The 27,321-nt window shown below is 39.5% G+C and overlaps 1 protein-coding gene across 1 annotated transcript; it reads left to right on the forward strand.

Moving 5' to 3' along the window:
* Positions 1 to 1,580: 1,580 nt before the first annotated feature.
* Positions 1,581 to 27,321, forward strand: LOC109424560 (uncharacterized). Its single transcript, XM_062844532.1, has 3 exons — positions 1,581 to 2,700; positions 26,525 to 26,648; positions 26,726 to 27,321. Exons 1-3 carry the CDS (start codon positions 2,485 to 2,487, stop codon positions 26,944 to 26,946), a joined length of 561 nt encoding a protein of 186 aa, XP_062700516.1. The 5' UTR covers positions 1,581 to 2,484; the 3' UTR covers positions 26,947 to 27,321.

The following is a 27,321-nucleotide window of genomic DNA, read 5'->3' on the forward strand; positions in this document are numbered from 1 at the left end:
CTAACGCCTTCTAGTGGCAATATCTCGCATCTATTGGTAAATCAACTGCAAGTCCTTTACTTACCAAACAACTTTGCCGAAGAAATCTATTTCTATGTAATAGGGATCCTATGAAATTTAAAATTTGTAAGTTCTCTAGCGCCGCCTGTTGGTGGAACTTCAAATCCAACTATCTATCAACTGTAAGTCTTTGACCAACTTAATAACTTTGTAATTTCGTCAGTGTTTCGTCTGTTGACTACTGATATCACAGAAATTTTCGGTTCGAGTGGTATTTGATTACGATTAAAAACATTTACAATATCACAGTACAATTACATCGTAGATTTTGACCAAACACCATCCCTTGTCCTTCAAAAGTCTACGTAGTTTATGAACAGGCAATGGTACGCAATTTATAAACGATTTCTTGAAAAAGACCTCATACACAACGAGAACGAAACTGTTTTGAATATAGAACTACGTTTGTCCAATTCAGAAGCCGTCCAAGCACTTAAGGCGAAACTGGATCCATTTCCTCACTTTTTGGTTTTTGATTTTTTATTAAATAACGAAGCAATATTTTCAAAATCGGTTTTCGTACACATGTAGAGTATGGATCAGGGTATCTTCTGATTTTTTTTTTGTTGTCGAAAATGTTTTCGTTTTTGCAGAAACCATTTTTGAACAAAATTTCATAAAAAAATGGTTTCTGCAAAAATGGAAAACATTTTCCACCACAATAAAATTCAGAAGATTCCTTGATCCATACTCTACATGTGTACGAAAACCGATTTTGAAAATATTGCTTCGTTATTTAATGAAAAATCAAAAACCAAAAAAATGAAAAAATGCTTCCAGTTTCGCCTTAAGATTTGGTCTTTTCCACAGAACTTTTTTTTCGTGACGTTACAACGCAAACTTCAACCAGGTGAAACTCAGGCTTCCGTGAACCGATTTTCTTTCTTTCAGTCTCATTTGAAAGATCTTTTCGAGTACAAAGAGCATACAAAATTTCATATTTGTAAGGTTTTCCGTATTTGAATAAAATTTAAAAATGTTGATTTTTCGTGACGTTACAACGCAATAAAAACCCATACTATGATCAGCCATATTTCAGAGTTGTAAAGTCTTCCGATTAAAAATCTTTTAATGCTAAAAAATCTACATACATTTATCTACAAATGATGGAAGTCTTTTGAAAAATCAGTGTGTTGATGTTTAAAATACGATAGTTTGGATGAAAAGTTTGCCTAAATGACTTAAAATCACGATTTTAATGTTAATCTTAATCGTCGTTTAATTTATATTTATTGTCATACTAATATCATATCGAATACATTTTTGGATGGCAAAAGTAATGTAGAATGTGATAAAAATGTCAAATATACCATAACTCAACTTTAAAAAATTGGTATTGATGATACGGGGCCCGTAGAATGTGTCTTCTTCTGTTGATCAAGTTTCACCTCAGACAGTATCGGCACGGTACGCATCCCTTCGCGCGTTTTCCGGCCGAAACACTGCTCATGCTGCCGATGCTGATGGCGGCAAGGATGGCGGAGCATAGTCGGAGGGGTGCTCCAATGTGTTTTCGGAAGAGTATGTCGAGATAAAAAGTTTTCGTTATAAAAATTATGGAAAATTCTAGTTTAAAAGTTTAGCATTAAACTTTTCAATGCGTGTTTCATATTTTATTTTACAGAGAATCACTCTAGAGGTCGTTTAAAGTAATAAGAACATTAACTATAATTTTACAAAAAGAAAGTCTCTTTAATAAAGACAAATCAATCAATCAATCAATTTTACAAGAACGCATTGAAACGCCCCTTGAAATTTAACGGCGATTTCCAAACAGCTCAAGCAAATTCCCTTGGAATTCATTTTCGAAGTAAAATCACAATACTTTAGGAAGAATAAACGCGAGCCGAAAATAAAACTATACTTGAACAGACGTGCATCCCTCGGATCAGGTGGTACTTCAAGAACACCAGATAGCAGATTAACGTTCATTTTCTTCCCGCGCAATCACCCTCCCGAAATTCAAAACCAGTCAGCACGCCCCGCTATGTTGTAACGTATTTGGACCTATTTTCATCAAACCCGCCATTATCAGCATCTCGCGGTCGCGTCGGCCAGAAGCACTTCAGCCCAGAGGAAGCAGTTAGGCCGCACGTCTCGCACTCCGGACGCGTGTATCCATCCGCATTTCAAGAGCGCACCATATCTGCTGCTACAACGACGACGGCCACGTCAAACTGCCAACATCATCGGATGGAATGTCTTGAACTTTTTTTTTCTCGTTATTATGAACACGGGGCAGCGGTGGAGGCCACCCATCATCATCGGCGGCATTACTCAATTTTCCGTTGTGCCAGATCGGGGACCCAACATCTAGAACGTTGAACGTGTTCAGTTTGCGTGAAATTCGGAATTAATCAAGACGTTGTGCTCGCTGTCTCCCGCGTACCACCACCAGTAGTGGTCAGTGCCGCGAATTTCGGGATGCCTGAGAACAATAGTTTGGTGCCTCCGCCAAGGCTTCACCATCCAGTGCCACCGCCACCGCAATCGGGGACTGTTCCACAGCCGCAGCAGCAGCAGCAGATACCTTCGAGTGTTGCCTGCCCTTATCATGCAGCGAACGGAACTTTGGGTCCCCCGTTCGGGTCCACTAGTCCCGGCAGGCCACCGCTGTCGATTATCAAATTCCTCGAGCTGGTACGCATCGTTATGGGATTACCATTTTTTTTTAGTTGATCCTGTATGAGAGCGATTCCACGAACAAGTGGGAAATTTTTCCAGTTTTTATTTTTTGTATTTTTTGATTTGCATGGAACCTTGCATACAAGTTTTTGGGGAACAAAAACGCCGTTTTGCATACTTGGTTCGCCATTTTTAATCTAGCCTTACTTATGAGAAGGGCCTATGAAAAATGCACATGATATCTTCAAAAAATTGTATCTCGAAAACGGTTTGTCCGATCGGTTTGGTGTCTTCGGCGAAGTTTTAGACAATTGTTGGTGCTATATGGAGAAAATATGCACGGTAAAAAATATGTTTGGTTTTTGTGATTTGAACTAAAATATAGTTTTTCCCTCAAAAGTGACATGTCAATATTTTTTTTATTATCCTTATGTTATAGCTGACTGAAAATGCTACCTAGTGCACAGTGGGTTGTTCTGGAGAAAAATAGGTTACAATGAAAAAAAAAATGTTTTAAAAAATTACGGTTTTCAAAACAAGCTATTAAGTAAAGTCAAAAAAGTTTGTCGCCCTAATTTTATGAAAGTACATCAAATTTGCAAGAAAAAAGTACTTCGGTAACATTTTTCTAAGATGCACCGTTTAGAAGATATTACTAATTTAATATTGATTTTTTGATAACTTAATAAGTTTTAGCCCTTTTCGGATGTACTCCGTGTTTCTCCAGTTTCAAAAGTATTTTTTTCGGAAAGATTGGAAAATTTTGAGTTAAAATGACACTGACAGCTTAAAGATTTGAGTGAAATTCTCTGCCTTAAAAGTATTTTGAAAAACAAGTTACAAAATCCCACTATCAGGAACAATGATTTCTTCCAGTGGTTTTTGGTGTATTGTGTTGAAAATGTGCATTCAACTCTTGCATATCGCAAGCTCCTCAATTAGCAAGATTCAAAAGAGCGAATAAGGCTTATTTTTCAGGGGTGGTATTTGTGCGCAATAAAAAATAACATTATACTTTGTACATCAGTTTATTTTTATTCCTGTATTTTTATCAAATTATTGTTTACACAACTTTCTTAACAATATCGAATATTTTGGCATCATTGTCAGGGCAGTTTGAATAAAGCTTTGCCTTTATTGTATTTTCTGATAGAGGAAGAAATGAGTGGAATTTTTGAGTTCCTTGAATTGTTTTTGCATTATTATATTGATTATTTAGCTGCAAAGACATATTTTCGTATTCTTCTGTAGTAGAATAACAAAATGACAACTTTGTAAGTTCTTCTTCTTTTCGTTTGTTTGCCCAATTAAACAACTCTCTTGCAGTCTTTATCGGGTGTTCGCGTTCTTTGGCTAAACTTGCTCTGGTAGCCATGCGTTTTATCGTACCTCCAATAGCATCGCATGGACCTTTTCCGTGCGATGTTGCGAAGAAATGCCATTCAGTGTCAATACCATACTTTGACTTAAACTTACAAAGGCTAGAAAAGTTTTTTCGGTTTTTATACTGTGAAGCAGCACCATCTGACATAACATAATTTTTTTTCAAGTTTTTATTTTGATCAATTTGTAAAAAGTTCATCATTTTATCAATAAACAAATTAACAGCGACTGAATCATGTCTTAGTTCTTCTGAAATTATAATGAAGCTAAAATGTTTAATTTGCCTATTTTCAGTATAATATATTACGAAAGGATGGATTGTGGCCTGTTGCACGTTCCAATGGTGTGATTGAACTTCATCCTGCAAAACGAAGTTGTAATTTTCAGAAAAGTCACAAATAGCCAAAAATTCACCATCTTGCAAGTTTTGTTTTGTAGTTTTCAAAAAATTGGATTGTTCGGTTTTTACAAAATCATGCGGAATCAAACTTTCTTATTTTGAGCTGAAAAATGTAACAAAGTCATCGGTTTGCTTTACAATAGTTTCTAAATCACATCTGTCAGTGGTAACCCATTGTTCGAATGAAAGCTTTTCAACAAAGTTTTCTTCCAGTTGTTTCAATAAACTGTCTTCTAAAACTGAGGTATCTGGGCAGTTTTTACATCTTCGTAGATGGCAATGAGTTGTCTTATTTTCGCAAAGTAATCTATTCGTTAATGTTTTTAGATCATTCAAGACATTGTATTTTTTTAAGCTATGTAGAATTAAATTTTCATGCGTAGTGCAAACGCAAACAATATGTGTTCCTGTGATAGTCAATAGTTTACATTGCCTTGGCCAGAGGCTTGCAAATGATGAAAACCCTATTTTTACATTGACGTACACTTCATTAAAGCGATTAAAAGCTTCTCTTAATGTCATCATTAACAATCTTTTCTGAACAGCTAATCTCTTATTTCCTGTCTTTACGCTAACAAAATCTCTTTGGCCTGGCATTGCACGGCTCATATCATCGTCCTCAAAAAAATTCAAAACCAGTTCTTTTGTTTCATTACTCAAAGCTTTTCCAGAGCTTGAACCTTGAGATGAATCTAATACATTATTTTTTTCCTTTCTTGCATCTGATGCCATATTTCTACTAGTTTTAAATTCGTCTACAATTTTTTGTACTGACCATGATTTTGGTAACAATGATAAAATTGATAGTTTTTCTTGCCTTCTGGCTGAATTTAAAAATTTAATTTTCATATTTTCTATGACTTCATTAAACTCGTTTGCTTTTTCTGTTTTAGCGTCTAATTTAAAAAGATTTCTTCGTACACCTTCGACGATTTCAGCGCACTTTTTTTCAGGATAGTGAACATTTTTAACCTTACCTAAATCTATAGGCGAAACACGAATACTGCTATTCCTCGGTTGAATATTTCGACGTCTACAGGCATCGTGAAGTCTTCATTTGATTGAATTGTGCTTAGCGTTGACGCTGATGGTATCGTGACCAAACTTTCATAGCTTTGCGAATCATGTACAACAGGTATGGTCTGAACAGTTGGCATCCTTGAGCCACCGGCTACGCTTTGTTCTTCGTTTTGGGTGAGGTGAGCTCTTGAATCAATATGTAGACGGCAAGACGAACAAATACGAAAATCCTTGATGTTCAGTGTGGATACCTTGGAAAATCCAATTGACTTTAGTTTTTGGATGATACCATCCGTGAGATATCGCAGCTCTTTCGAACACTGAATGTCTTTGAATGGACGAATACATCTGATTTTACTCATTTTGTAATCTGTAACATAGAAAATATTTTCCAATTGTTAGTTTTGAACGAAAATATCACAACACATATAATTAAAATGTGTATTTAAAACTTACCTTTGCACCAAAACGTGTTACACTTTCCTTTACAATTATTATGTTATCAAACAACACTGGATCTAGTTCAAAAACACTGGATTATTAGCTGAAATTACTATGAAACCACTATGCTTCTAGCAACCTTTCTGCATTTACTGTTTGGTTTTCCCTAGTAGATACTGGATGAATTCAGAACCGAGTCAGACATTATTATACAGCTCACGGGTATAAATCATAGAATGCTGGGTAAAGACTGCTGGAAGATAGGTAGAGTTGAACGCTCAGGTATCGTCAGGTACGAGTTTGGAGAGTTGGAGCGAGGTAGATTTGCTGGCGTAGGTATATTGTTATTGAAGAAGATTGTAAATTGTATATACCTGGAATGAATAAAGAGTGCGGCGGTTGTTGATTGAGGTATCAGTCGGCAGCCGTCTAGTTTGATGGAAGGTGACTAATATTATACTAATATTATACCAATTTTAATCAAAACTGGCTGAAATCTTGCGAAAAGCTGGAATTATACTAATGTCATCGTGTCAGACTACGTTGATTTGATCCACTTTTTTGTTTATTGATCTTTGTTCTGCCGCTTGTGTTGTGTGTAAGAGGTAGCGGTCGCGTTCGAATGAAATAAAGCAAGCTGACACCCGACCGCGACAACGAAACGAAGGCAGTGAAAAGTGTCGAATGTTTACAAGCCTGGGCCAGCGTGGCCATGGTGGACTAGTTCCAACAAAGACCATGTTTACAATCACCAACTGTACGTAGTACAGCTAACTGGTATCTAATTACCTGTATCTAATACTTATTAGCACGTTTTCAGCAGAAGGCAATAAAAACCACTGGAAGAAATCATTGTTCTTGATAGTGGGATTTTGTAACTTGTTTCAAAATACTTCTACAATTTCACTCAAATCTTTAAGCTGTCAGTGTCATTTTAACTCAAAATTTTCCAATCTTTCCGAAAAAAATACTTTTGAAACTGGAGAAACACGGAGTACATCCGAAAAGGGCTAAAACTTATTAAGTTATCGAAAAATCAATATTAAATTAGTAATATCTTCTAAACGGTGCATCTTAGAAAAATGTTACCGAAGTACTTTTTTCTTGCAAATTTGATGTACTTTCATAAAATTAGGGCGACAAACTTTTTTGACTTTACTTAATAGCTTTTTTTGAAAACCGTAATTTTTTTAAACATTTTTTTTTTCATTGTAACCTATTTTTCTCCAGAACAACCCACTGTGCACTAGGTAGCATTTTCAGTCAGCTATAACATAAGGATAATAAAAAAATATTGACATGTCACTTTTGAGGGAAAATCTATATTTTAGTTCAAATCACAAAAACCAAACATATTTTTTTACCGTGCATATTTTCTCCATATAGCACCAACAATTGTCTAAAACTTCGCCGAAGACACCAAACCGATCGGACAACCGTTTTCGAGATACAATTTTTTGAAGATATCTTGTGCATTTTTCATAGGCCCTTCTCATAAGTAAGGCTAGATTAAAAATGGCGAACCAAGTATGCAAAACGGCGTTTTTGTTCCCCAAAGACTTGTATGCAAGGTTTCATCCAAATAAAGATATATGAAAATAACTCGTTGCTGAAATGATATGGAACCGCTCTGCTTTGGAGAAGTGAGATGTGATGACACGTTTTCTGACAAATTCAGATTGTTCCACCTAATGGTGATAGTGCCTTTCTCCACAGAGAACAGACGTCTATCTTCGCTTTCTGGCTTGTGTAAAACTTTGTAACGGTCATTTAAGAGTATGTGGTTATGCCCCCGTTGCGCGGCGCTAGCGTCCCATCACTTACATTGTTGTGTTGTCAAATTTGTTTCCAGTGCTCGCCGTTTTTGGCCGTTTGGCGCTCGTGTCGCTTTGTGGGCTAGTGTATTTTAACGATGAACACTGCCATCGTGGGGTCAAATCGACTTTTTATGTGGGGCAGTCTCCGTTGGTGGCGTTGAGGTACACTTAAATCCTTTACACACGGTTTTGACGTATTTTTGTTCGAGCTTAAATGTCTGTTCTGTGTGCTTTCTCGTCGAATATGTACTCATGAACTTTCCGTCGACGTTCGCCAAAATGTTCCTGAATCCTGATAACACTTAATATAGAAAAGCAACAATTTCAACAGAGCCATCATCGATTTGGGAAACTTATTGATGATTCATATTTCGATGTTATGTTCAACAGTAAAACGGAGCTGTAAAACCACAGAGAACAGACGTCCAAGCTCATGTAGTGCAGTTGTGTAAAGCATTGCAACGGTTGTTTTCAAATAACTGGGAATGTGGCCATTACGCGGCGCTGTCAAATTTCGAATCGGGGTACAAATTTGCCGTTGTTTTACCTTTTGGCGCTAGTGTCACCAAGTGTGCACCCTAGTATAGTTCCACCAAGAGAATGTGTTGGTTTTACTTGGAAAACAATAATTGAATTCTTGTTCAACTTGTTTCTTATTGAAAATAATGAAACTAATTATCAATGGGTTGCTCAAATTTTGCTGCTGGATTAGTGAAATAATCATAAACATCTTGTTATTTAAGCAAATACAGCTCAGAATCTGAGTAGGAAAAGTTAAAGGTGCGCTAGTGAAATATTTCTTCAGAATGCGCCATCATGGTGTCGAAACTAGTTTTTGAGTGGGAAAGTCACCGTCGATGTCGCTACTGAGCTTGTTTTTTTCTTTACACAAGATTTTCAAGCAATTTTGTTCGAGCATGTTCGTCTGTTCTCTGTGCTATTACTTCACCTAACTATTCAAATACGTTACCAGTCAAATTTAAAGTAAAACAAATGATTTTCCTAAGATTGAACCTACTGTTTTTCATATGCTGGAAAGCTTGGGGCAAAACAATCACTTTGAAATTTCACACCCTTGGCGTAGAAGTGCGTGGAATGTGTCAAAAGCAACAATTTCAACAGAGCCATCATCGATTTGGGAAACTTATTGATGATTCATATTTCGATGTTATGTTCAACAGTAAAACCACAGAGAACAGACGTATAAGCTCCAACAAAAATACGGCGAAATCGTGTGTAAAGGATTTAAGTGTACCTCAACGCCACCAACGGAGACTGCCCCACATATAAACACAGAGAACAGACATTCAGGCTACAACAAATTTCATTCAGAAAGTTGTGTAAGGATTTGAATCTTTACTCGAGTAAGGTTGCAAACCAATACACGATGACAGCACTAACGCCACCAAACACCATATTGCCACAGTCAGTGGTGAGTTGAAACATTTCAAGTGGTGAATTAAATTAGTATGGGAAATTAATCGATTGCAGCGCCACGCTATTGCCACATGTGTTGCCGATTTCAAATGGCCGTTAAATTCCTTACACAGTTTCGGAACTGGACTTGGATGTCTGTTCTCTGTGATATAAAGTTGATTTGACTCCACGATGGCAGTGTTCATCGTTAAAATACACTAGCCCCACAGAGAACAGACGTCTATCTTCGCTTTCTGCCTTGTGTAAAACTCTGTAACGGTCATTTCAGAGTATGTGGTTATGCGACTTTATATGTGGGGCAGTCTCCGTTGGTGGCGTTGAGGTACACTTAAATTCTTTACACACGATTTCGACGTATTTTTGTTCGAGCTTAAATGTCTGTTCTCTGTGCTAGCCCACAAAGCGACACGAGCGCCAAACGGCCAAAAACGACGAGCACTGGAAACAAATATGACAACACAACAATGCAAGTGATGGGACGCTAGCGCCGCGCAACGGGAGCATAACCACACACTTTGAAATGACCGTTACAAAGTTTTACACAAGCCAGAAAGTGAAGATAGACGTCTGTTCTCTGTGGTAAAACGGAGCTGAAAAATATCCGACCTCTCAGTTGACTGCTTGACCACCTTAACCCTAGTCGTGCATTCGGGTCATTATGACCCCATTCCTTACGCTACGGCAGCGGGGTGAGCATCATCTGATGCATGAAGAATGTTTTCTTTATTCACAATCACAGATCACTTTGTGATCTTCGACAAAGTTTATTTCTGCACACTTCAGGCTATATTTCAATATCTTTGTCAACACGATTCATGTAAAAATTGACCTCCTTACGAGAAAAATACAGAAAATGTAAGTTTTCCATTCAAATTTCAATCGCAATGAGAAGAGAGAGGGCTCATCCAGCCGCACCCAATTGTGAGTAGTAATTTTAGAAGCAAAAGGATATTTAAGATTGGAAAAACTTTATTCGGTGTTAATGCGATTAAACTATAATTTGTCCATAAAACGTTGATCTATCCTACTATATATTTACACCGCAGGAATCTGGAATGGTGTGATCTGAAGAGCTCGCTTTCATCACGATTTTGTTCTCTTGCATATGAAGACTTTGACCATTTCTTCACTTATGATCTTACCCCGTTTACAGGCTATCAAAAAAAGCCACGTTTTGATTTATCGATTTGACATTCATTTTGTTCACTTTTATAATTCCGCTATTTGATGTGCAGCTTGCATGGGTTTTTATCAACGTTTGGCCACTTCCGGTGGGACACCTGGAACCGATTCCGGTTGTCTCAAATATGGTCTGAGACTATGTTCTTGTCAATTGTTCAACGGGTTTCCTGAAAAGCCGAAAATTAGTGTGATTGGGGGCTATTTTCTTGCTAACTTGTGTGCTAATTTGTGTGGAGCGTAGATTTTGGCCAGACCCTCTCTTCCCCTAAAAAGTCTACGTGGTTTATGAACGGCACCTTACTGAATAAGTCATTGATATGTCGCATGTATTGGTTCTCTTTTACATTTTACCAATTGTGGCGGGACACTCGGAATTGGTTCCGTAACACAGTGATATGGATTGCGTGTATTTTCGTGCAACTGTTCATCATGTTACCTAAAAAGCCGTGATTTGGGGTATCGCATGCATGGGTTTGGTTTCACTTCCGTCCCGGAACCGGTTGCGGACACTGCCGGTAGTCTTTTAAATAGTCGGAGCCTATTTGCTTGCAAACGATTATTAGGCTAGCAAAAAAGCCGCGCTTTGCTCTGTCGCATGAATGGGTTTGGTTCAACTTTATGTTTAGCCGCTTTTGGAGGGAAAGCCGGAACTAGTTTCGACACTACTGGCAGTCCCTAATGTGATCTTAGCCTACTTCCCTGATAACCGGTCATCAAGTTGTTGGAAAAGAGACACCCCGAACCGGTTCCAAAACACTACCGTTTCAAATATCCCGAATAAAAAATACAGAAGAAAAACCGAATGTTGTATTGTAACAGTACTATTTAGAACCATATTGTTACAATAAACACCACTGTAAAAATAAAAAATGCAAAAACAATAAGATGTAATGTTAGACACCATACAATGAATTGTAAATGAGATTTTTACAATATACTATACGGGTTGTTAAGTATCGTAACAATATAAAAAAATATTTTTCTCCATATATATTTTTTTACAAAACCATACATTTTATTGTAAATGAATTGTTCGAAATACTGATACGTGGGCTTTAATATACCGTACATTGTATGGTACACGTATGGTTTCAAACAATAAAATGTTCCGTAAATATATTGTTTTTAATTGTAATTCCACTACTGGTTATGAATTTAATCATGGTTTTGGAATGGTTCTCTTTTGTTATGTTGTATTGTTTTACATTAGATAAACCATATAATGTTATATTATCTCGTCATGTTCCTTCGATAATGGCAGTTCTAGCCAAACTAACCTAAACTCGTCTAAGTCTGAGTAGCCTCTCATTGCATTAACAGTTGAAGCTTAAGCTCCCATGTCCCACCAGCCAGATAACCGGGTTTTGCAAACTAAGCATTATTTGTGGCAACACTTTGAGCGGCATGATGGAACTATGCCAAGCGCGCTAAGTGTTATTAGACCACTAATGTAGTTGCATGAAGTGGGTGACGAGGTACATAAGTATCATTACAGCGTGCTTAACCATTATTGCAATATTGAGGCTCCAATTTGACTGAACTATGAAAAGTGTACATAACTCATGAGAAAACTGTCAAGTTCGATTCAACTATAAGTTAGGTTAGACAAACTTATTTCAGAAGTCGTTTCAGTGTCCAGTCCAGTCCTTATGTTAAAAATGTCAAAGATAAATCGCATTTAATTCGGTTGTTGTACAAGGCAATTTCACATGAGAGAAGAAGAGAAAGAATAGTGTTGAACTCATCCACTGATTTACGGTAATCTGGCCTGCGTCTTTCCGGGTTGACTACATTCGTATTCCTCTCATCGCACTCTACATACCTAGCTCACCATATCTCTTGGATATGCAGTCCTTAGGACACCTGGTTTACCACTTTATTTAAACATTTTATTGACTTTAAATAGATGTTTCAACTTATTCACTTTTTTCTCTTTCATTTCCTTTGCAACAAAAATGTCACAAAACAAAGCACGGAAAAAATCATAAACTGAATAAAAAATTAAAAATGCACGGAAAAAGATTGTTTCGGAATAGTGAATGGTTCAAACGTAAGAAAAACAGTATAATATATTGTTACATAAAGATCGGATGTAAATGTATAATAGCTACCAATGTGCAAAGCTTTTAGCGAACCATTCCATTACAATACACTATATTGTAGCTGGTACACTGTATGGTACAGGAATGGTTTTCACCAAATACCCTATGGTTAGTTTTTATCCGGGATGGTCTGAGTCTTTTTTTATGCCAACCTTTCATTATCAAAAAAGCCGCGCTTTGATATATCACATGCATTGATTTGGTTCACTTTATTAATATTTGGTCACTTCCGGCGAGATTCCCGGAACCGGTTCCGGAACACTGCCGGTTCAGATATAGTCTGGGACTGTTTTCTTGCTAACTGTTTATAAGGTTATCGAAAATGTCGCAGTTTGATGTGTCTCGTGCATGGGTTTGGATCCCTTTTATATTTGACCACTTCCAGCGGGACATCCGGAACCGGTTCAGATATGGTTTGAGTCTATTTTCATGCTAAGTGTTCAACAGGTTATCGACAATGTCGCAGTTTGATGTGCCGCATGCATGGGGTTCGATCACTTTTATATTTGGCAACTTTTAGCGGGATATCCAAAACCGGTTCAGATATGGCCTGAGTTCTTTTTTATGCCAATCTTTCATTAGGTTATCAAAAAAGTCACGCTTTAATATGTCGCATGCATGGATTTGGATCACTTTTATATTTGATTACTTCCGGCGGGACATCCGGAACCGGTTCCGGAAGACTACTGGTTCTGATAAGGTCTGAGACCATCCACACCTTTCACTAGATTATCAAAAAAAACACGCTTTGATATGTCGTATGCATGGATTTGGTTCACTTCTGAATTTGGCCACTTCCGGTGGGACACCCGGAACCGGTTTCAGAACACTACCGGACTCAGATATGGTCTGGGACTGTTTTTTTGCTAACTGTTCATCAGGTAATCGATAATGCCGTAGTTTGATGTGTCGCATGTTTGTGTTTGTTACATTTTGTGTATGACCCCTTCCAAGGGCACTGATCCGGAACATCTAATGGCCAATACATACACAGACATCACCTCAATTCGTCGAGCTGAGTTGATTGGTATATGTGACTCGACACTCCGGGCCTTCTATCAAAAAGTCATTTTTGGAGCCTTTCCAGTACACTTAGTGTACGAGAAAGGCAAAATAATCGTGAAAGTGTGTTCCACCAATCATTCCCAAGTAACCACTAAGCCGTAAAAATGGCATTAAAACGGTTCTATAGTCGAATATAGAACCTAGCCATTAGAGCTAATTAGTACTATATCCTCTTATAGAGCTACTCAAAAGCTATTTTTGGCGCATTATTCGGCTGATATACGGCCAACTTCAAAATTCCGTACAAAGCCTCTGAAGCGAGACTTGTCAAAAATGAAACAAAGAAAAAAGAAAAAATATTTTGTTTATCTTCTCATTGCTTTAGCCTCCACTGGAGTTGCTTTTTTGCTGCTCGACCCAGATTCCAGCTGTTGTCCTCCGGGTTCCAAGTCCATTTGCGTTTCCCATCAGCTTCATACCGATGCTCCATGGAATCAGTGTGATCAAACTAGTATTTAAACCATGCAAAAATTAATAGTTTGAGCACGTTTGAGTATCTCGACAGTTCGAAATTTAATGGGGGGGGGGGGGGGGGGTTGATGATCTAATGGTAAATTTGGTGATGGTGATGACGAATGCAGAAAGAGAAGAGATGCAGGAGAAGCATATATAAATGGGCGGAAAACTTTGCAGCTCCTCCATTGGCGGATCTAGCTTTTTCTTTTTTTCTTGCTCATTCTCCTAAACAAACACGAGAAAGAGAAGGATGGAAAGGGGTGCCGCGGCTCCTCTTCCGCAACGTTTTCCAACCGGAGCTGGAGTTTGTAGAACTAAATTATGAGAATCGTGTCTGGAATCACCACATTTGCTTGTAAGATTCCATTATCTTTTAAACAATGACAACAAAAATGAACCTGTTCCCCCGATTCCGATCCGTTTACATTCATGTAAACGTGAAAATCACGGAGAAAATCAGATATACACCGTACACGGACAGAAAAGCGTTCACATTGAAACTAAAATAACGTTTGTTGAATTTACACATTGAAATTCTTTTGAAAATATGTGAATTATTACAGTTTCAAACAGATTTGCTAATTTAAAATCCATGTGAAATTCTGTTTGATTTAACAATCCAGTATTTTATAGCGACTCTTGTGGAAATTAACATATTTCTACTTTGTTTCCAAGTCCATTTAACTGACCGATCCCTCGGCGTCGAATAGGATTGTAAAAACCACACTATTGAACATGAAATCAAGCAGAGTATTTTGATGCAAATGTTTTACTGATGAATCCCTCGGTCACTTCTGTCAAAACAAGCAGTATGTTTTGTTTTGCAAAACATTCACTTCTTTGCTAATGCTGGAAAAGGTATATTTTTCAAGTTATGCAAAGCTGTTTTTAATGAAAAGCTTCATTGAAAATTTCCTTTAATTAGGGAGCATGCGGAATACAAGGTAAGAGATTTTCGAAAAGTTGTAAATTTGATTAGTCAGAAGATTCCCTGATTCTTCTGTTAGATTTTTTTTTCTTTTTTTTTAATATAAATAAAAATAACCCAGAGAAAAAAGGCATGTTGTTTTCTAATGAAAATATTATTGAAAGTAAAAGAAAACTATTTTTGAAACTACCATAATATTGTAGACGTCAAGCTTGACAACCCACGTCAAAAGCCTGAAACTATTGTTATTTCAATCGGATTTCCGATTGAGGAACAAAAATACAGGATTGTAAAAACAATCATACAGGATTGTAGAAACAATCATACATTCTCATTGCGGCCAAAACAATGTCAAATTTCGTTTGACTTTACGTCGAATATGGATATTTTTACCGTAGATTTTTCTGCGTGTGGTATTCATCTGTAGGTAAAAGCTCGGGTAAACCGATTACAGCTGCACAGGTAAATATCTGATGCATTCGTAATAGATGATCGCGGAAGCAGTTGTACATTAATTTGTTGTTTATAGTGGCGAGATGACGATAATCATACAACACCCAATCTATCCTACAAAAGTTCCGATGATATTTCATTGTTCTCTGACGGTTCAGTTTTGTTTTGCTTCAAATCAGCTCTGATTGATATAAACGTCATGTACGCCAAGCCTTTTAACAGCACTGTCAGGCTTCTAATTCGGCTCACAGGCTCTGGATTTGCAAGCACTACAGTGTAGCGTAATATACTAATATACGGCTTATTTTAGTGCTTACAATTTATAATGCCTGTGAGCATTTGAAAATCACATACAGAGCCTAATGACACGGAGAAGCTGCTGAATGACCTTTAGACCGCTTACGACAGTGCTTAGTGGTTACCTGGGAACATTTTTCAATTTTCGGAGGATGTACTAGAATAGTATATCTTTCGAATGTCGGATGTTAGTTTGGAGTACATTTTATTGTTAATAGCGGTATCAGGCACACCGTGCGCGCATTTACTCATATAAGAAAATCCTATAGAAAAGGCTCAAAATCTTCAAATTACAAAAACTGTAGTTTCCTCGATGAAACATTTTCAAATTTTCAGAGCAGATACTAGAATAGTATATCTTTCCAATGCCGGGTGCCATTTGAGTGGACATTTTTTATTTGTTAATAACGGTTTTTGGCACACAGTGTTTTGTGATGTAAATGGGTGTTTCAGTATCCATATTTACGATACCCCAATAAAAATAATAAATGGTAACCCCCGGACAAGTATGTTAACCAATTTTCCATGTGAGGGACCTAAGGGAGCCATATCTTATTTCAACGCATGGAATTCAAACATTTCTAATCACTATTATTAAAAAAAATAGTGATGGTCCTTCTTACCCGCTGGTGGGCCGACTTACCCCGTCATCGAAAAATAAAGTGCTTTTTAATCACATTTTCAAATGGCTCAAAATTAAAAAGTTTCAACAGCACGAATCGAAAAATAATTTTCTTGCATGCCCAATACACTTTGAAAAATGATATGCTGTGTCGAAACTAGTGTAATTCATCGTCAGTGTTAGGTTATGATTTTTTTTGGCTTAGGGTGGCCGTCTTACCCCGTGTTCCCCTACTACTGCTCTAACTTCGTGAACAAAGTATTGAGCTTCTCGAGAATTTTTAGCATTTCGACAAGTTTCTCGTCGACCTCTAGGTTGCGCGCCAGGGTATAATGTGTGTTGGGCACTTTGCGACGATTAACTAAAATCCGCACACCAGCGCATAATTTGCGCGCCGATTGCCTATGCGCCAAGTTTTTCACTAGCCAAATCACTATTAATCAGTGGTTGAATGAAGTAAAAGCGTTGCTACCGTCAATAATATGTTTGTTGTACATTATTTCCAGACATAAGGAAATTCAATGTTTTAGACAAAACATGGAACCGAACCCTAAGATAGATAGAGCTCTTGGCGCGAACCATTTTGACACTTGTTTATTTACATTTTGTATGGCGCACAACCCGGCGCATGGGCTGTCGGCGCACGAGTTGTTGGCCGGTATGCGGATTTCAGAAAAGATTCGCAATATACCGAGCAACTAGTGAATGCTATTGAACGTAGAGAGCAAAAGTGGAATTAAATAATTATTATCATTAAAAATGCCCTCTATGCTACTAATTCTGCCCAATCAATCATTTGTTTATTCTGCCTATTTTGCTTCGACCTTTGGGAGCATCCATTAACCTTTCAGGACGCGTGCCAGTTTGATCCTTAAACTGCATCGTGCTCGCGCCGTATGCGACGAGCGAGGTTTTTTTTTGGTGAAAATGTACTTTTTACAACAGCGTGCGTCCTGAAGGGATAAGAATGTCACGCTTAAATTGGAAAATTGTTAACCCTCCTTGCCTCCTCCGAACGATACGATATACTTAATGGACGACCGCTTATGTGATGGATTTCATTTAATTGCTTAAAATAAAATAATATTTTGAATATAACAGAATTATATCTAAAGTTGTTATTATATTTGCATACACTGAAAATAATCGACACGCTTCATCCATGTTCTTTTACACGTTAATGTATCGTTCAGAACAGCACGCTATATTAACGTGTAATTCTTTTGAATCAGATGTTGAATAGTTGAGGTTCTAAACCACTGGCTTTTACACATGATTTTATCGTGTTTGACAGTATGTTTATGTATCGATAATGGAAATGGTTCGCCTAAACCCTAAGGTACACCACCAAACTCGCCCGCTTTAAGTATGTCTTAGCATACTTCATTTTTGGTGAACAGGGACCCGCAGCTGGGTGTCTGGTACAAATATTCTAAGAAATTTGTTGGAAATTTGACATTTATGATGCCAAACTAACGTGTTTTACACATGATTTCAAAAAGTAGATTTATGACTGGTTTGACACGTTAAATTCAGTTGTTTTCCAAGTGGTGAAAATTCATGTTTGAAACATGTGGCTCGAACGTGTAGAATATTTTCAGTGTATAATATAATTGCGATCTATTAGAACAAAATCTCAAACGACAAATCAAGTCTATTATGTGTCAACGAGCTCAATTTGACGTCATACTGCCGCGCTAGTGTACATCTGACAAACAAGGATTTGAATGACGAAACTGGCAATACGTAGAACCAGTAAAGCTTCTATCACCGCTCTCTTCAAGAGCCGTGGTGGCCTCATTGGCATGGGCGCCAGATTTCCACCTATGGTAGGTGTCTTGGTTCAAATCCCGTTCGGATCCAAGAATTTTATAACGTTATGGAAACTATTTTTTATGTTATTTACTTTTCTAAAAATAGAATAACACACTCAAAAATATTTACCCAAAAAATGAGTATAAAATAGTTTTTACCCTAATAGGTCAAAGGAATTATAACACAATTTGTTATAATTTTGTTAAATTCTATCATATTTCATAGAACAAGTTTTGTAATATTTTTGTTATGATCATAACACAAGTTATCACATTTTTGTTCTTTTCAGTGGGAAGTTTGTTAGAATTTTTGTTATGTTAACTACTATCGGTACATGTTTTATAACATCCCTTGTTATTAAAATTTATTGTAACAAAATAACACAGCTTGTTATAATTTTGTAATGTCCATCTAGTCGGGTAACCAACCCCGGTGCGAACTTTGGTCGTAGGCTGACAGGGAAGGGGGGGGGGGGTTGCTTCGGCAAACCTGAGCGTCTGTTCTCCAGGAGGAGCGGCTCACAACAGCGTCTGATCCCCATGTTAGGGGCGGCTGATCAACGTCCAAGTGCCAGGGAAGGACTCTAAGCTCAACTGTGCACTGTGGTCCTCCGGAAAGTAGGGGGTTGGTGTCAGGCCCTACCAGCCAGCCGTAAAAAACCATTGTAACGGAAAATCATCAACAGAATAATACGAACCGAGACCAACAGCAACGACCCCAGAGAATCAAAAGGACTTACGATTGGAATCTCGGTACGTGAAACTGCCGATCTCTCAACTTCATTGGGAGCACCCGCATACTCGCCGATCTACTGAAGGACCGCAGGTTCGGCATCGTAGCGCTGCAGGAAGTGTGTTGGACAGGATCCATGGTGCGAACGTTTAGAGGTTATCATACCATCTACTAGAGCTGCGGCAACACACGCGAGCTGGGAACAGCTTTCATCGTGATGGGTGATAGGTGGTGATAGGCAGGGGCACGTGATCGGTTGGTGTAGGTTGAGGATCAAGGACCGATTCTTCAACTTCAGCATAATAAACGTGCACAGCCCACACTCTGGAAGCACCGATGATGACAAGAACGCATTTTAAGCGCAGCTCGAACACGAGTACGATCGCTGCCCAAGCCACGACGTCAAGATCATCATAGGCGATTTGAACGCTCAGGTAGGCCAAGAGGAGGAATTCAGACCGACGATTGGTAAGTTCAGCGCCCACCAGCTAACGAACGAAAACGGCCTACGACTCATTGATTTCGCCGCCTCCAAAAATATGGCCATACGTAGCACCTTTTTCCAACACAGCCTCTCTTATCGTCACACCTGGAGATCACCACAGCAGACGGAATCTCAAATCGACCACGTGCTGATTGACGGATGGCACTTCTCCGACATTATCGACGTCAGGACCTATCGTGACGCCAACATCGACTCCGACCACTATCTGGTGACGGTGAAACTGCGCCCAAAACTCTCCATCATCAACAATGTACGGTACCGGCGACCGCCACGGTACAACAAAGAGCGAGTGAAACAACAGGATGTCGCCTCAGCATACGCGCAGAATCTCGAGGCCGCCTTGCCAAACGAGGGTGAGCTCGATGAGGCCCCTCTAGAGGACTGCTGGAGTACAGTGAAAGTAGCCATCATCGACGCAGCCGAGAGCACCATCGGGTACGTGGAACGGAATCGACAGAACGAATGATTCGACGAAGAGTGTAGAATGGTTTCCCAAGAAACACGGAAGTTCTACCAGAAGCTCAACGCATCGCGCAACGGCTTCGTGCCGCGAGCCGAGATGTGTAGGGATAAGGACGGAGGCCTCTTGATGGATGGACGTGAGGCGATCGAAAGGTGGAAGCAGCACTTCGATCAGCACCTGAATGACGTGGAAACCGGAGGACGGTCATGAACCAACTCTCACGCTGAGGTAAGTTAAGGAGCTGAAAACCAACGAAGCAGCTGCTAAGGATGGTATCGCAGCTAAACTCATCAAGATGGGCCCAGAAAAGTTGGCCACCTGTCTGCATCGGCTGATAGTCAGGATCTGGGAAACCGAACAGCTACCGGAGGAGTGGAAGGAAGGGGTAATCTGCCCCATTCACAAGAAAGGCGACCATTTTGAATGTCAGAACTTCAGGGCGATCAATATGTTGAATTCTGCCTACAAAGTGCTATCCCAGATCATATTCCGTCGTCTGTCACCTAAAACGAATGAGTTCGTGGGTAGTTATCAAGCCGGCTTCATCGATGGCCAGTCGACAACAGACCAGATCTTCACCATACGGCAAATCCTCCAGAAATGCCGTGAATACCAGGTCCCAACGCATCACCTGTTCATCGACTTCAAAGCGGCATACGACAGTATCGACCGCGCAGAGCTATGGAGAATCATGGACGAAAACGGCTTTCCTGAGAAGCTGACTGAACTGATTAAATCAACGATGGATGGTGTGCAAAACTGCGTGAGGATTCGGGTGAACTATCCAGTTGATTCGAATCTCGCCGGGGACTGCGACAAGGTGACGGACTCTCATGCCTACTCTTCAACATCGCTCTGGATGGTGTGATGCGACGAGCCGGGCTCAACAGCCGGGAAACGATTTTCACAAAATCCGGTCAATTTGTGTGCTTTGCGGACGACATGGACAATATTGCCAGAACATTTGGAACGGTGACAGAGCTGTGCACCCGCCTGAAACGCGAAGCAGCAAAGTTCGGACTGGTGGTGAATGCCTCAAAAACAAAGTACATGCTGGTAGGCGGAACCGAACACGACCGGATCCGTTTGGGTAGTAATGTTACGATAGACGGGGATACCTGCGAGGTGGTGGAGCCAGGGATTCTCTCAGGCGTTTCTTCAGGAATCCCTCCAGAAAATTCTTAAGCGATTCTTCTGAAAGTTCCTCCAGGCAGCTTCCTAGTAGATCCTCAGTTATTCCCCCAGGGGTATGATCGTAAACTTCTCCAGGGATTTATGGACACCTTTCTACAGGGATACTTTCCGTAATTTTTACGGTGACCCTTCAGGAATCTCTTCAGAGAATCTTTCAGGAGCTCCTTTAGAAATCGCTTCAGCGTTTATTTTTTTATGTTTTTCCAAGAATATCTCAAGAAATGTTTTTTGGCATTACTGCACAGCATTATCCAGTATTCCAGGTGTTCCTTTTTGGACCACCCCAGTGAGAAAAGCGAATTCTCAAAGTAGGCAAGTAACTTTGCTACAGCTTGAAACCATTTATTATTGAATGAAATTAGCAAAGAGAGTATTCAAATTTTAACAAGTGTTTCTTTTTAACTATATCTACTATCTATGTTCATACATTTAATAGTTTTCTTCTAATATCTTGCGTTTTCCCAAAAAGGTATGGCGGCTTACGGTTGATCGCTTTCTCGAATCCTAAAACTGCCTGAATTAATCACTCTTAGGTTGACGTATTCGTTTATCGCAAGATCTCTTACCTCGGATTGTAATTTGGTACCCGCAATTACCTCAAAAAACTACGCCCTTTTTCACTATTCGCAAAGAAGCTCTAAATCTCGCTCTAAATTCACTTCAAATCTTTACTTCTGCCATAATGCCTTTCAATCTTTACCATTTTGTGGTTTTTCTTCCTTCTAGTTTTGTTTATATTTACCTTTCTACTTGTCTCTGTCTTCTCCAACATACTCACTGACGTCTATGCTCAGCGCACGGTTCATCCATACACTGGCGTCGCGACGTCTTGTCCATAGACGCGTCGTCTTGTCCTGTGTGGACCTCATGTTGCGCCCGGGTTGCGCCCGGGTTGCGCCGTCGAAGGGTGGTACGGGGCTGTGCCAACACCAGGCATTGCTTAAGAGATTCCTTGAAAAAAAATATTTTAGAATTTCTGTTTTTGGTGATTCTTTTTAGAATACATCCATTTGATTTTAATTTTCTCCGAAAATTGCCCTAGGGAAATTGTTCCAGGGTTTTTTATCCGCCAATACCTTTCGGATATTTTTCAAGAGATTCTTCCAAGAATTCCTACACGAACATCTCCAGGGGTTCTTCCAAAGTTTATTCCAAAGCATCGTCGAGGAATCCCTTCAGAAATTTATTGGGGGATTTCTTCAAGAATTCCTCTAGTACCTTCACACAAATCATCGACTTCGGTGGTACCAAAATCTTTGAGATTTCGGTAGAAAGTACCGAACACGACTAGCTGTGTTTGTCGGAAATTTCTGCACGAATTCCCAAAGAATTCTTTACAAGGATTGCTTTAGAAACATATTCGAGATTTATTTCAGAAATTCCTCATAGGTGTCCTTTTGAAATCCCTTCAGTGATTTTCTCTGGAAATTATCCAGGATTTGTTTCCTTAAATTTCTCAAAAAAATCTCATAAGATTTTTCTAGAAATTCCTACAAAGTCAGCTCAGGAGTTTCTCCAGATATTCTCCACACGCTAACGCCGCTCAGCACTAAAGTGCATAATTTCCAGACTACACCAAAAATGTGTAACCCTTGCACATTTATAAAATCAGCTCCAGTGTCCGCAAAATTGTTGAAATCGCAAAAATTTTTGTACGCCAATCTAGGTAGGATTACTAGTGACCTTGGAAAACAAAAAAAAATCAACATTTCGCATCTAGAAGAGTGTACGAGCTGTTTTTTGAGAATGTGTAACTGCTACACATTTTTGTGTGGTCTGGAAATTATGCACTTATGAGTAGGTCTTACACATTTTAGTGCTGAGCAGTTTTAGCGTGCAGGGATTCCTCCAGAGGCTCCTCCAACGATCAATAAAATAAAATCTCATCAGGAAGTTCAATATTTTTTATGTTACTTCATGAAACACTTCTGTAAATATCTGTTGGAGGAATATCCCAAAGAATTCCCGAAGGAATCTCTAAAGGAAGCCGTTCTTGACATTTCTTCGGTAAACCCTGAAGAAATTTTTGAAGGGATTCCTGGAGGACCCATGGAAGAAATGCCGAAAAATGCTGAAATTAAACCTAATTTATGGAGTTTCCACAAAGAAAAAGCAATGGAGCCTTTTCAGGAGGTGCTCTAAAGAAATTCTTTGGAAAATTCCATCCCAAAACGGCATTCCTATGAAATAATTCTTAAAGAACATTCCGAACATTTTTTTGAAGAAACCCTTGCAAAATTTTTTGTAAGAATTCACAACTTTTCATTTAATAAAAACAAACAGCGTTTTGTTGCGCTGCATTTAATTTCTGGAAACCAGAAATTTCTGAGACATGGAAGGTTTTATAAAAAAACTAGCTGTACCCGGCAAACTTTGTCTTGCCTACTGCGTTTTTTGACGCTTCAAGTTTCTTGCCAAGACCAAGTCCCCGGTCAAAATGTATGGAAAATCAATTTCCAAAAACTCTCAATTTTTCCACGTTTTTTGCCTCATAAACCTTCCTTGGGTGAAAACTAACAGAACAAAACTAAGACGACCAAAATCGGACCTGCCGTTCGCAGGTTATGCGCGGTCCCACGTATGCCGCTGCATTTTTATATATATAGATGTCGGTGAAATTTCTGGACATAGACAGCCCTCTCTATAGGAATTTCCGAAGAAGATTTCTCGTAAAAAAATGTCGGTGAAATTTCTGGACATAGACAGCCCTCTCTATAGGAATTTCCGAAGAAGATTTCTCGCCTCCAAAAATAACATTCAAAATTCAAAAAGAAATTCCAGGAGGATCAACAGGAGAAATCCCCGAGGAAACTTCTAGTGGAATCTCTGAAAGATCTGTTGAAGCTCCTACCCTAATTCTTGCAGGAAGGGCTGTGTGAACCCCTTAAGGAATTTCTGCAGGAATGCCTGGTCATTAATGACTCTTTTCAGAGAACTCCCTGAGAAAACTTCATTTTGGAGGATGTTCAGGAGGAATCTCCGATAGAATTCCAGCATCAGAGGCTATTCAGAAGTAATGCTCAAAGGAACTCAACGAATGAATTCCAGAAAAAAAACCGAGGAATTCGATGAGGAATCCCCAAAGGCTAGGAGAAATCTCTGCAGGATTTCCAGGAGGAATTCCTGAAGGATTTCCAGGATCAATCCTCGAAAAATTTTCATTAGGAATCCCCGTAGGAATTTCTTGAATAATTCCTTCCAGAAAGGAAGAGAATTCCCTGAAAGAAAACCTAGAGAAATTCTTGTACCTACGCACTCCAGGATAAAATCCTGGAGATTTGCCTCGTTTTTGTCCTAAAGAAATTCTTAGAGGATCCGCTGTAGGAGTTCCGGAAGGAACTTCTGGAGATATCTCCGATGTAACTCCTGGAGGCGATGGAGGCGTCCCTGAATCCTTCTGGAAGGATACCCGAGAAAACTCTAGAAGCGATCCCTGGAAGAACTCTTGGATAAATCCCGGAAGCAACTCCTGGACTAACCAATCTTAGAGGGAACTCTTGGGCTAATCCTAGAATGAATCCCTGAATAAACTTCTGGGGAATCTCTGAATTTTCCTGGAAGTATCATTGGATTCTAAGATCATTGGATGTAAGAATCTCTGAAGGAAATCCTGTTGAACTTCAGGAGGAATCCCTGAAGAAATTTCCTCAGGGAGGAAACTCTGAAGGAACTCCTGGACTTATTCCTGTAGGAACACCTGTAGGAATTTCTGGAGGAACTTCAGGAACTTCTGTAGAAGATCCCGAAGGAACTTTCGGAGTCATTCCTGATGGATCCCCTGGAGGCATCCCTGAATCGTCCTGAAAGCAACTCTGAAGGATCTTCTGGTTGAATATCTGAGGGAAGTCCTGATGGAATAGCTGAGAAAATTTCTGAAGAAATCCCTGATTTCCTTGAAGAACTTCTGAAAAAATCTCCATGACGCATCCAAGGAGGAATTTCTGGGATCCTTGCTCAAGCAACAATGTGATGCCTTATTTGCGAGAGGTAAGAGGTTTTGAGAACCTCCGTAAAACCAAGATGATTTTTTGTGGCTTTTTGATAGTGCTTATTTTTTTTTTAAATCAACTCGACTCAAAAATGTTACTTGGGATAAGCAATTCCAGCAGAGATCCCAGAAGGAGCTCCTGGAGAGCAATTTCTGGAAGAATTCCTTGAGGAATCGTTGAATCGTTGAACGCCTGCTGCAATTCCCTGTCCCTGAAGTAATTCCTAGAGGGATCCTTGAAGAATTTCCAGGGGTGATCCCAGAATAAACTCCTGTAGGAACCCTGGGGAGATCCCCAACTAACTTCTAGAGACATCCCTGAACGAATGTCAGGTGATATCCCTGATTGAAATTTTAGTGGAATTCTTGATGCAACTCCTAGAGAAATCTTTGAAGTAACTCCTAGACTAATTTCTGAAGGACTTCCTATGGGAATCCCTGAAGAATCTCCTGCTGGATAAATCACTGATAGAGGCATTCTCGAATCCTATAGGAAGCCTACCAATCATCTCCGGATTTTCTTCGAAACTTTATTTGGAAATTCTTTCAAAACTCCTATTGCAATTTCTATGAGAACTATCCAAGAGTTTTTTTTTTGAGAAATCTTTTAAAACGACTTCGAAGATTTCATCAAGCATTTCTCCAAGCATTCGTATATAACTTTATTTAATGATTTCTCCAGCAATTTGTCCAAGGACTACATAATCTGGAAGTTCCTACAAAGGTGTATCTTCTTCGGGCCGAAATCTTTGCTCTTATGTGCGGAGTGCAATCAGCACTTCAGCAGTATGTAATGGGCAAAGTCATATTCTTCTGTTCAGATTGCCAGGCTGCTATTAAAGCACTTGCGTCGGCCAACTCCAGGTCGAAGATAGGTATCACTTGTCGAACTCAAATCCAGATGCTGAATTCAGCAAATTCTGTTCACCTTGTATGGTCATCTTCCGCTCGCTCTGGAGTATCACATAACTTCAATGTCCCTGAGCCAGCTATTCCGGTATCGAAAGGTTGGGTTAAGCTTCAGATTCACACCTGGGCTGTCACTTTACACAAAAAATACTGGAGTTGTTATGTCGTTAAAAAACATTGTATTGTACTGAGCCATCTCCAAAGGGTGAGTAGTATCCAATTAATCTGTCTAAGCAGAATTGCAGCATGCGCTGTTTGAACCCATTGTGGTACGCTTATGCGTTAGTACCCTCTTTTAGAGTGACGATTCTATTCCTTACCTGTCCTTTTCCCTATCTCTTTTCCTTCCCTCAGGAAGATGATGAATAGGCTTGTGTTCATGATGATGGCACAAATTTCTCAAATGGAAGAGATCGTGCCTCTGGTACCTACTAATACCTGAGACCTGTTACGTTATCGACGCCTTTCAAGTGTTCGCGAAAGTATCACTACACCTTTCGATTCCCTGACGTCGTTCCATCAAGGGGTTCCCGACCTCATTACTGTACAATACCGGAATCGTCATCCCGGAAATTTCTGGTCTTCACTGAGGCAAACGCTTTCTGATGACTTTTTTTTTAACCATTTCAGTGCCTGGCCATCGCTTGTACCGTTCTGCACTACTACAGTTTCGATGATGGCGATCTTGTCACAGGCTTCCTGGCCACCGGAACCTTCTGCGGATTCATAGTCATTCTTACTACGATTATGGTCGGTCAGTTAATACCAATTTTGTCCGAGCTAAGGTTTGCTACGTAGCCATATCGCAATTCCTTTCCTTTTTTCTTCCAGGCTACCTGATGAAAGCACATGTCCACCGGCGTCTGAATCTGTTCTACAGCCTGTTGGGATGTGCCCTGTTCCTCACGGCGGGTGTTTTCATCATAGAAGCCTGGGAGCACGCCTTCCGGACGCGAACCCGCGATCTGGCCATCACAAAGGGCTCGATAGCCATCATCAACGGGGTCATCTTCCTGATGGACACGATTTTCACCTTTCGCGAGCGAAAGTAGCAGGACTCGAGCGCGGTATCGATTTTGAGTACAAATAAACGCATTTAATTTCACACTCGATAACACGGCCTGAGTTGTGCTCAATTGTCCGAAAATGGTCGACACACAGAGATCCGAGACCGGATCAGAAAGGTTCCCGACGACCGCAATTAAGCGACCCGTGGTTCAATGACCATTCGGAATGCAATTGGCGTAAAAGCGTGACCCCCGCGTGACTTTCGTGCCAACTGCAATCACATTTCCGCGTGGACTCATTTTGGTGTACTTTTTCCTCGAATCGATTTCTGTGTGCCAATTGAGTTCAATCAGTTTTATTACTCTCATGCAGCTCTGTTTAAATACCTGTATACATTGCGATGATGGGCTTGTCTCTAT

Source organism: Aedes albopictus, chromosome 1 (genome assembly GCF_035046485.1).
Source record: "Aedes albopictus strain Foshan chromosome 1, AalbF5, whole genome shotgun sequence".
NCBI classification, from domain to species: Eukaryota; Metazoa; Arthropoda; class Insecta; order Diptera; family Culicidae; genus Aedes; species Aedes albopictus.